At 44.3% G+C, this 12,105-nt stretch overlaps 1 protein-coding gene across 1 annotated transcript; it reads left to right on the forward strand.

Moving 5' to 3' along the window:
* Positions 1-840: 840 nt before the first annotated feature.
* Positions 841-1,863, forward strand: LOC308295468 (natterin-4-like; the record flags this gene model as incomplete). The annotated part of the gene is made up of 1 exon (XM_080738518.1): positions 841-1,863. One exon carries the CDS (start codon positions 841-843, stop codon positions 1,861-1,863), a length of 1,023 nt encoding a protein of 340 aa, XP_080594644.1.
* Between the last annotated feature and the right edge of the window lie 10,242 nt (positions 1,864-12,105).

The raw sequence follows: 12,105 nt of genomic DNA on the forward strand, positions 1-12,105 counted from the left end.
CTAGATTTACCGACCGGGTCGCTAAATCTACCAACCGGGCTGCAAAATCACCGACCGGGCCAGGTCAGTGATTTAGCGGCCCGTTCGGTAGATTTAGCGACCCAGTCGGTGATTTACCGGCCTGGTCGGTAGATTTAGCGACCCAGTCGGTGATTTACCGACCCAGTCGGTAGATATAGTGACCCGGTCGGTAGATTTAGCGACCCGGTCGGTAGATTTAGTGACCCAGTCGGTAGATTTAGCAACCCAGTCGGTAGATTTAGCGACCCAGTCGGTAGATTTAGCAACCCAGTCGGTAGATTTAGCGTTAGCGACCCGGTCGGTGATTTAGGGTTAGGGTTAGGGTTAGGGTTAGCAGCCCGGTCGGTGGATAAGCGACCCTGTCGGTAGATTTAGCAACCCAGTCGGTAGATTTAGCGACCCAGTCGGTAGATTTAGCGACCCAGTCGGTAAATTTAGCGACCCAGTCGGTAAATTTAGCTACCCAGTCGGTAAATTTAGCGGCCCAGTCGGTAGATTTAGCGACCCAGTCGGTATATTTAGCGACCCAGTCGGTAGATTTAGCGACCCAGTCGGTAGATTTAGCGACCCAGTCGGTGAAAACTACCAACCACAACGACAGATGGATTTTTATCATTTACCTTTTGGCATTATTTAAAGGAGCATGAAACACAAATTAGAAACAAATTAGAGGCGGGGTTTCACGCTCCTTTAAAAACAAATTTGTAACAATGTTACATGTCACATGTGTTTGTTTGCTTTCTGGTTAACTTCCTTGATCTAGGACTATGGACAAAATAATATAATAAAGACTGATTTCCTCACTTTGATTGTCCCTAGATGAAGCTGTCAGCATTGGTGTTCTTAGCCCTGTTGGGGCTGGCCGAGCAGAGAGAATCTGACAATCTGGAGTGGGTGACTTGGACCGGTTCCCTCCCCAACGGTGCTGTTTCCATTTACAACGGCAACACTAGACGCACAGACTACGTCTGTAAACCCATATACCGTAACTGCCATTGTGGGTTCTACAATCCAGACCTGGGTCCTAAATGCAACTACCCTTATGGATACTACGAGCAGCATGAAAATAACTTCAAGATCCTGGCCAACAAGGACAACTTTGAGTTGTTGGAGTGGAAGTGGGATTCCGACGGTTCGGTGCCTCCAAACCCTGTCAGGACGTGTTCTCGAAGACGCATCTATGTGGGGAAAAACAAGTATGGACTTGGTAAGGTGGATTCTCAGAATCGGAGATTTTTCCTCCCCTGGAAGGGTAAGGAGAACATTTATGAATCATATCAGGTACTGACCATTAACAGGGATGTTGTTACTCAGCATATCTCTGATGTCAAATACTTAATTGATGAGGCAAAGATCTTCGAGAAGCCACCAGCGACCATGCGCACATCTAGGGTGACCAACAATGGGTGCCGGAATGTGGTGAAGACCGTGACTCTCTCCAAGACAACTGAGGTGGAAAACACCTGGAACATCGGCAGCTCTACCATGGTGGGTGCCACTACTGAATTCAAGACCGGGATCCCCTTCATCGCCTCTGGGAAGATTGAAGTCACGTTGCAGCAGACGCTGCAGTTTGGGGGAGGGACCACTAAAAAGAAGTCTGAGACCCACTCTGTTCAGGTGCAACTCACTGTCCCACCGAACCACTCCTGTACTGCCCGAATGGAGGGCCGTCAGATCAAGGCTGACATCCCCTACACGGCCCGCCTCGGTCGGACCTACCGCAATGGGGAGACCCGGTGGACCTCCATTGCAGGCAAGTACAATGGGGTGCAGACCGGAGAGTTTCGGGCAGTGGTCGACCGCTGTGAGCCTGTGGCCAACGCCAAGCCCTGCCCTTAAGACACTGATATTAAAATACCTCTGATGTCTCTGGCAAGATGAAAAAAAGATATGTGTCTGTTAAGAGACTGCTGGGTAAAATACAGTGCATGTTTAGTGAGTTGCAAAAAAATAGTGTGTTTGCAATCGTGAAAATGATGTAAGAACACTATATTATGTTCTTTTAATATATATATTTCAATAAATGTATGGATAATATTGTGTGGACGTGTTTTTTTTATCGCACATTTCACACAAAGCAATATCAACATGCTTCTCATTAAAAGGCAACAACAAAAACTACAACAAACATACAAAGTACAGTAACCCCCCCACACACACACACACACGCACACGCACACGCACACGCGCACACACACACACACACACACACACCCTCCACCCATGCACACATAAGAAGCATTTAGTTTTAGTTTTAAATTGATCTCACCAGTCTGAAATTAATGCTTGGTATGTTGAGTTTTGAGAAATTGAGCGATATTTTCTGCAAATGCATTTAAATAATGAAGAAAAACGGCTCCACAGAATTTGGTTTAATGGAAAGGGAAAGATAGTTATGATGCCGATATATGAAAGTGCTTGACTCTGCAGTTTCTATCAAACGTCTTCATTATATTCCCACATGAAAGTGCTTGACTCTGCAGTTTCTATCAAACGTCTTCATTATATTCCCAGCCAAGCAATGTCTATTCAAGGACAAGGAAAGACTAAATAAGATATTTACCATGGTCTTCCCTCACTGGGTGGTTCCGTCAAGCAGTTGCTGCCCCCTTATGTCTCTTTATTGTAAATGCATGAACAATAAAGACATTTCTTCCCCATGCAGTAATGATGCATGGGAAGCTATTGTTGGATGTTGTACCAGAAGTATTTGAAACCTTCTCTTGGAGCAGGCCGGAATGCATGGTGGTTAGTCCTCTCTGTGTTAAAGGATCACACCCATTTTCATATCTTCATATTATTGGTCCTCACTAATGCGCATAATAAGATGGCACCATTTCTGTCTATTCCCATGTCTATGGTATGGGTGAGATATGGCTGATTATATCATTTTTGACCTTGATGGTGAACTCAATGTTTCAACCAAAAGGTTAATCATCTCTCCGGGACAGCACATGGGACCATTCCCACAAAGGTTAAGGACAATTCATGACAATTGCCATGAACCACAAAGACTCATAACAATTCTCAAAAGCACTTTAAAATGTTCATTTAAGGCACCCAGGGCAGGGGCGTCACAGGGGGGGGGGGGGGGGGGGCTGAGTTACTAGGGCCCATTGTGGAGGGGCCTGGAATTATAGTATATGTTAGCTATTAAAAAATAGCAGATATACAAGCTCAAAGCGCAGCACCGAGTGTCGCACTGCGAGCATGTAGATCTGATATTTTTTTAAAGTCGTGAAAATGTGTGCAAATCTTTGAATATATGTATTTTTTAAGCAAACATTTGTAACTAAAATTTTGCTTCTGGGGTCCGTGGACATAGAACTGACATAGAAGAAACATAGGTTTATCAAAAAAACCTTAGAAGGATATGAAATATTCAAAGACTTGCACAAGACTTGCCCAGAATTTGGTGCGACACACATCTCATCGGAAGCAGTTGGGTTTAGTGACTTGCTTAAAGGCCTCTCCGAACACAAAGCCAGGAGAAGCTGCGGGATTGAATCTGGAGCCTTCCGATTCCAGGGCGGCTGCTCTACCGCTATCACCCCCCCCCCCCCCCCCCCCCCCCCCACACACACACACACACACACACACACACACACACACACACACACACATACACGCGTCTCATGCACATGCACACATGCACATGCGCATAATAGAAATAGAATCCAGGAAAATAGATTAACTTTTTATTGATTTCCAAAAAGCTTTTGATTTTGTGGATAGAGAACTTATTTTATTTAGACTCCTTACTTTAGGAATTCATGGATTTTTTTATTCTGCCATCCAGTCTATTTATAAGGCACCTGTTGCCTAGCTGTGTCAAGTTAAATGACCATGATGTATCATGGTTCCCCACACCATCAGGAGTTAAGCAAGGCGATTCTCTTTCCCCAACTCTCTTTGCTATTTTTATAATCGATTTAGCCGCGTACTTCTGAAGAGCTATTCAGACCAAGCCTGTGATGCTCAATGATAGGGACGTAATTCAGTGTGATGTGGGAATGCCCATATATGGGCATGTTCTGACATCACATTGTCGACTACTGTATAATATGGGCATAAAATATATGGGTATAAAAGGGACATCAGGCCAGAGCGTGATGTCAGAGCCGCAAAACCATTCTGTTAAGAGTGGTTCCCCTGACATCACAGTGACATCAGAGCATGATGTCAGAGCGATAAACCCATAGAACCACAGAAAACCCATAGAACCACAGAAAACCCATAGAACCACAGACAAACCCATAGAACCACAGACAAACCCATAGAACCACAACCACTGTGTCAGGCGTGACAGAGATAAGTGGACAAGATGTGTCGGTTTTCAGAGTATACATGCAACCTACGGTCACAATGACATAATGTGTATCACTCTCTGGATGCTTTCAGAGCTGGCATGGTGGGCAGCTGGCGAGAGGCTGCTGTGCAGGCCCCCAATGAGGAGCGCGGTTGGAGAGTCATAGACACAGAGCACACCTTGACCATTATTCCACATGACGGAAGAGTCACTGGAGCATCTCAACTCAACCGTGTTAGAAAGAGAGAGGGAGGGAGGGAGAGACGGAAAGACAGAGAGGCAAGGAACGAGAGAGGGTTAAGCCCTTTGCACACAGGACAGTTGCGTTTCTTCCGTTTGCTGTATGAATAAAGCCCTTTGCACACAGGCGCGTTTATCCGCACGGATAAAACGGACAATTTCATTTTTTTTAAAGAAAACAATTATTCTCTATGACCTCATGCACACCGGATCCGAATTAGCCGTGCGACGAGTGGCTGCGGCCGTGCGTTTTTTTCTTGATCGAACCCAGTTCGATTCGTGCGTCTTGTCGCATGCGGTGAAAAACTCATCACTCCTTTTATGAATCCTTTTGGGATCCGCAGCGCCGATTCCGCACAGCCTTGCACACCAAATCCAATGCGTTATACTCACACAGCAAACGGAAGAAACGCAACTGTCCTGTGTGCAAAGGGCTTAAAACCCATTGGATTTGGTGTGCAATGCTGTGCGGAATCGGCGCTGCGGATCCCAAAAGGAGTCATAAAAGGAGTGATGAGTTTTTTACCGCATGCGACAAGACGCACAAATCGAACTGGGTTCGATCGAGAAAAAAACCCACGACCGCAGCCACTCGTCGCACGGCTAATTCGGATCCAGTGTGCATGAGGTCGTAGAGAATCATTGTTTTCTTTTTTTTAAATGAAATTGTCCGTTTTATCCGTGCGGATAAACGCGCCTGTGTGCAAAGGGCTTAAAGAGGTAGATAGACACTGTGTGACGTGAACATAAAACTGTGTGCTAAAGAGCAAGACAGAAAGGAAGAGGGAGGGAGGGAGAGGTGGGGGAGACAGAGAGAGAGAGAGAGGGGAATGGGTGCTATATTTTATTTATCTGTTGTAAGAGCAGTCATAGTGGTGAGAAACATGGAGCCACTAAGCTGAGTGTAGTTTAACCGAACTCTACCATACCATGGGCCTAGTGGTTACTGCAGCTCCAGTAGGTCATGGATGTTAAATGAACTGTATTTATTGTCAATACATTTACACATATACCCAACAGCTGTCCCCCCAAGGGATTCCAACCACTGAGCCACCGCAACACCCAATCCGAGGGAGGGCGATCTCTTTTGGCGTCCCAGTCCCGGAGCGCTGGAGGGTTTAAGACAATAAACCACTGGCAGCTTCTTCATTGTAAGCCAAGGTAAATGTAATCTCCAAAACAGCAAATTAACAACAGATAGGGCTCTATTTTGATTGTACCAGCTCTTATGCCTTAACTTAAAGGCCTTTCCATACTGTCTCCGACCACCAAACCTTTCATCGGAAAGGTCCGGTTCAACTACAAGATGACATCACTCGCATCTTCTGAAAAGCATTACCCCGAATTAGAGTTTGGAAAATGCACGTCGGAAAGTCGGACCTCTCAGACAAAACGTTTGGTGGTCGGAGACAGTATGGACAGGCCTTTAAGTTAAGGCATAAGAGCTGGTACTTAAGACAATCAAAACACAGCCCCAGTCTAATACGACAATATGTTTGTCAGAGGGATAGGTATAGTTCCAATCTTTCTCAACATTTTACACAAATAAACTATACACACAATGGTAGAAACAATAAACCGTAAGACCATGCACCAAGGTGAGGCAGAGACCTCACATTTACTGTAGAACAAGAATTATAAATCTAGACGGCAGAAATCCATAACAGGGTCATTGAAGACCATATGAGATTCCTCAATAGTAAGCTTATCAACAATTGTTCAAAAGCACAACGATGTCAGGATGAAAAGGTCTATTGTTTTCCAATTGTGAAGAACTCTTATAGGTTAATAGTTTTGTGCATATGAGTACATTAGGTTACTGTATTTGATCCCATCATATCAGTTAGCTGTATCGATATATTGCTGCTCAAGGTCATGTTTTCTTTTTCAAAGAGTTTGTTGAAACTTGATGCCAATACTGAAGTAGTAGTAGTGAAGTAATTCATTATGGACGGGACTAAATCTTACCAAGACCAGACACATGGGGAAGAAACATGATTGGCCACAGTTCAACTGTTGATGTACAGTAACGTCACCGCGTGTGTGTGTGTGTGTGTGTGTGTGTGTGTGTGCGTGTGTGTGTGTGTGTGTGTGTGTGTGTGTGTGTGTGTGTGTGTGTGTGTGTGTGTGTGTGTGTGTGTGTGTGTGTGTGTGTGTGTGTGTGTGTGTGTGTGCGTGCGTGCGCGAGAGAGAGAGAATTGGATGACATTGCACTGCATAATATACAATAAACACTACTGTTCACACACTTGCTGAACTGAACAAATATACTGTAGTTTGCCGATGGCAGGCATGGATACATTTTATTGTTATCAGTAAGCTTCTTTTATCATTTGAATATGTTGCATTGTGATGGAAAATGTTAAAAAAAACTATATTTGAGAAATTCAAGCTGGACATAGAAAGATGGGCACCTCTCCGCCTCTCCCTGTGCGCAAAAGCCAATGTCCTTAAAATGTTGGTTGTCCCCAAATTTAATTTAATTATATTTTGCAATCAATACCCGTATCGGTTCCTATGAAGTATTTCCACAAGTTCAATCAATTGTGTAGCCTCTTTTTGTGGGACGGGAAACGTGCTAGGCTGAGCCTTAATAAACTTCAGAACAGGGTGGACCAGGGGGGTCTAGGGATACCGAATCTGCTTCTGTATCACTATGCCTTTTGCCTGCGGCATCTGGCACAGTGGTCACTCCCCCCTGAACGGGCCCCCCCGTGGTTCGCTGTGGAAGCATATCATTGCTCTGCTCTTCCCCTGATTGCCTATGCCTCGGCCTCCCTACCCTCAAACGTGCAATCACATCCAATATTATCATGTCTCAAGGAGGTGTGGAAAAAGGCAGCTAAAATCCTTAATTTTGATCCCTTTCTAAATAGGACCTCCAGTATTTGGTTTAATCCCTGTTTACGTATTGGCAAATCATCGCTCCACTGGAGAGAATGGGTGGAAAAGGGCGTAGCAGTGCTTGGTGACCTCTACAGAGACCAGGAGATTAAATCGTTCAATGATTTACAGACTGAATTTAATCTGCATAGTCAACAATATTGGCACTATGTACAAATTCAGAGTTTGTTGAGAACAATATCAAGAAGCTCCCAGGTCCCTCAAAATGCAGAGACACCCTCTGATATTATTGCAAGATATGGCAGGGGTCACGAAGCATCGCTATATTACTCAATGTTGCTGCAGAAGCACAGCACTAGTGCACTGAAAACAGTATGGGAAAGAGATATTGGAACAACACTTACAGAACAAGAATGGGTCAACATACTACGTAACTCAAAGCACGTCACGCAATACTCGTACTAGGTTAATTCAGTTTAAAATTCTCAACAGAATATATTGGACCCCCTCTAAACTACACAGAGCAAAGCTTAAGAACGACCCAGCATGCTGGAAGTGCCCGGGTGAAGGTACGTTGACCCATGTCTTATGGGAGTGTCCCAAGGTACAGGCCTTTTGGAGAGAAATACATGATTGTATTCAGAGAGTTGTTGATCAGGGTGTCCCATTTGATATCCGCTTATTTATATTGGGAGATCCCTCTATTTTGAAAGATGTAAGCTCTCAGGCATGTGTGGAATGGATCCAAACTGCCATAATGCTGGGTAGGAGATTGCTAGTCCAACTGTGGAAGTCAGCCCACGTACCATCTAGTCTAGACTGGCATAATTTACTGTTAAGAACAGCATCATATGAACGGGTATCCTTCTCTATGAAGGGCAGAATGGCCCAGTTCCATCTAAAGTGGGAAAGATTCCTCTCCTATGCTAACAATGAATAATCCCAGACTACTGGCCAGCCCCCCCAAACACAGTATCCTGCTCGTTCAAACGTGTTAAACATATGAACTGCATAGCCTCCCCCCCCCCCCTTTTTTTGTTGTTGTTTAGTGTTGGTTTAGTTTGTTATTGTATTGTTTTGTTGTTTTGTTATTGTTGTGTTTTGTTTTGTTTTGTTTTGTTATTGGCTCATTGTATTGACCATCATCCGTCAGTAATCCGCCTGTGCCAATCAAGTTGTGCCTGTATGTGTCAGCCCTTGGGCTGGTGTACTGTTTTTTAAAGGAAAAGGAAAGGATTAAGTTTCTTTGTAGAGTTTTGAGAAATGTTGCTATATTTTCTGTAAATGCATTTAAATAATTATGAAAAACTGTAATGCAATTGCAGAGAAGATCTGTGGGCTCCCTAGAATTTGGTTTAATGGAAAGGGAAAGATATTTCTGTTGCCCATATATCCAGCTCAGTTTCTATTGAATGTCTTCATTATATTCCCAGCCAAGCAATGTATATTCAAGGAAAAGGAAAGGCTAGAGATTTTCCATGGTCTTCCCTCACTGGGAGGTTCAGTCAAGCAGTTGCTGCCCTCTTATGTCTCTTTATTGTAAATGCATGAACAACTAGAAGCAGTGCTCTTCCGAGCACAGGTCTCCACCAGGCCAGGCGTCCTGGTGGTGCTACTGTATAATAGGCCAATGTAAAAAGGGTGGCATATGTTCTTCACCTTAGACCTTTCATGGCAATCGGACACTGCATGCATGATTTGAGGCATTGTGTTCCAAAAATGTGTTTTACTAAAGTCTACCTGCTGGTGGCGCTATAACAGGCCAATGTGAAAAGGGTAGCATTTGTTCCTTGACATAGTGGGAATATGTGTGGCAAATGTCATGGTAATCGCAAGCTACATTGATGATTTGAGGCATTTTGTTCAAAAACTGAGCAATCCTGCAAACTTTGGAAGCTAATATTAGCCAATCAGGATGGAATATGAAATATCAGACGGATCAGACTTGATCACATGACTATAGAGATACTGTGTACTGATGTGTGTTATTTTTGGAGAAAATCTGAAGGAGTAAGATCCAAAAATGTGTTTTACATAAGTCGGCCCAAAGGTGGCGCTATAAAATGCTGATGTGAAAAATACAGTGAAAAGGTTTTTCCTTGGCCTCTAGGGAGTGTGTGTACAAAGTTTGACACTGATCGGTGGAGTTAGAGGTAAAACCACAAATCGTCCTGTTATAGTGCCAGCATGAGGATGATTTAAAAAAAATAAGTGGCATTTTTTCCTCGGCCTAGTGGGAATGTGTCTGTGCGATTCCATGATAATTGCACTTTGCGTTTGTGATTTGAGGCATTTTGTTCAAAACGGCTCAATCCTACAAACTTTGGAAGCCAATCTTAGCCAATCAGGATGGAATATGCTAAATCGGACAGATCCATGTCCATGTCGATCACATGACTGTCGAGATACTGCCTACCGATTTGTAGGATTTTTGGACAAAATCTGTAAGAGTAGTGTACAGAAAGCTCTCGGTGGAGCTAGAACAGGCCCATTTGAAAAATGTGGGTCAGAGGTTCTGAATTGGCATCCAGGGAGCCTGTGTGCTCATTTTGGCAGCTACCGGGCCAACGGCGACTTAGATTAGGTGGTAACAAACTGCGAGGATGCACACACGGACGCACGCACGGACGCACGGACGGACGGACGGACGGACGGACGGACGGACGGACAGACGGACGGACGGACACACGGACGGACGGACGGACGGACGGACGGAGGGGAAAACATACTCTCCCCCATGCCTTCGGCTGGTGGAGATAATAAAGACATGTCTTCCCCATGCAGTACCAGAAGTATTATCTTGGAGCAGGCTGGAATTTATGGTGGTTAGTCCTCTGAGTGATAAAGGACCACTTCACCCGTTTACATATCTTCATATTATTGGTCCATGCTCATAAGATGGCAGTGTCTGTCTCCAGATAAAATATTATTTTGAAACTTTTCAATTAAAGTGCCACATTCAAGTGAGGCCTGCACAAAAAAAAAAGATTACCGGTGTAAGCATTTCTGCACCTGTTTTAAGCCGATTTTCCATACCAGTTTTTAGCCCGACACTACACGACACGGCACGACAACGCCCCTTTCAACATACGGATAGGATCTTTCTCTGTAAACACAACGGAGACGCTAACTTGCGCTAATTATTTTTAGAGATGTGGTGGACAACGTTTTAGACGCCACACACTCGCACAGGTCTTCATCGAGTCTTTACAACTATAGCGACGACTAACGTCGGGGTGAACATAGTCAAATAATAACTTTATTGGCCAAACTACACAAAAGTATGCTAGAATGTAGAGGCAGTACATGTACTGTAGATTCTTTTCCCCATTCAACACATGCAGTTACAAATACAAACAGGAGACATCTCACTGAGATCTATATAAAATAACAGATGGCCGACGCATTGGCCCTTGTTTATTTCGACTCGAGACGATAGATGTACGTCCGCTGGCGCTGTTTGTGTTGGTTATGTTCTTGGTGCTTCGTGGAATCTCAACTGCAGGGCTGGGGAACACAATTCTGCATATAATAGACCTCTTTATAAACAGATAGGGCCTATAGCCTATAAAACAAACAGACGTTGCTTTTATATTTGATTTTTAGCCGTGACTGCAAACTCAAATCTGTCTCAAGTTGTTATGAAGACACAGCTCAGCCAGTCAGCCAGATTCTCCGACCAATCAGTATCAGCAGCGCGTATACGTCACTTTTAAGGCACCGCTTGGCCCAGCCCGGACCCACTCTTGAGTGGATACTTAATAGTACCCCGTTTAGTAACACTTTCACACCACTCTACCCAGTTCCCTGTAGTGGAAAACACGACACAAGTGTGTGGGGTGGGGTGGAGTGGAGTGGGGCCATGCATATGGAAAACCAGTTTATGTTATCTTCATTATATAGTGAGTTCCGTCGCAGATCTTCATTATATAGTGAGTTCCGTCGCAGATCTTCATTATATAGTGAGTTCCGTCGCAGACAGTACAAACTAAGGCAGGGCCTGGGCTCGCCTGAAAGGCGAGAACACTATGTTATCTTCATTATTTATTTATCAAGTTCCGTCGCAGACAGTACAATGAGGTGCAATCGAGGTGTAGAAAATCTGGGGGTGGTGTTAGTTGGGGTATTGGTTGAGCTTCACATGACAGTTAGCACGCTGCAGAATATAGTCACGAGTGAGCCCACACTGTTTTGTAGGAACAGTATTTGTAGTTTTAAATAAGATTTGCAGCCTAACCTTCCAGGAAAAGAAACGTTTTATTAACTTGGAATCCCCATCAATGATGCTGGTAGGTAGGTGTCTGCACTGTCAGCTGCCCACGGTGAGTAGACAACAAAACAAAATCGCCCCTGTGCTGTGCAAGACGCACATGCATATCTCCTTGTATGGGCCGTTCTGTCCATGTCCATGTACTTTCTATGACGTTAGTCTCATACTACAGACAGACATAGGGACACACAAAGCCTTTCGTAGGAGCGGTTGGCACCGCTCGAAATGGTATTCACGTTCTTTTACTATATTTGGTAAATCCCAGTGCAAGGTCGGACCTAACTGACGACAAGGCCAACAGCAAACTAAAAAGAAGCAGAGGAAATGGCAAGTGTGGTTGCCATTGACTCTAAAGGGGAGCCAATCGTAGAGGGGGAAAAGGGTGACATCACGATATCAAGGTATCGTGATTCCTGAT

This window comes from Nannobrachium achirus (genome assembly GCF_963921795.1).
Source record: "Nannobrachium achirus genome assembly, chromosome: 12".
In the NCBI taxonomy this organism is placed as follows: Eukaryota; Metazoa; Chordata; class Actinopteri; order Myctophiformes; family Myctophidae; genus Nannobrachium; species Nannobrachium achirus.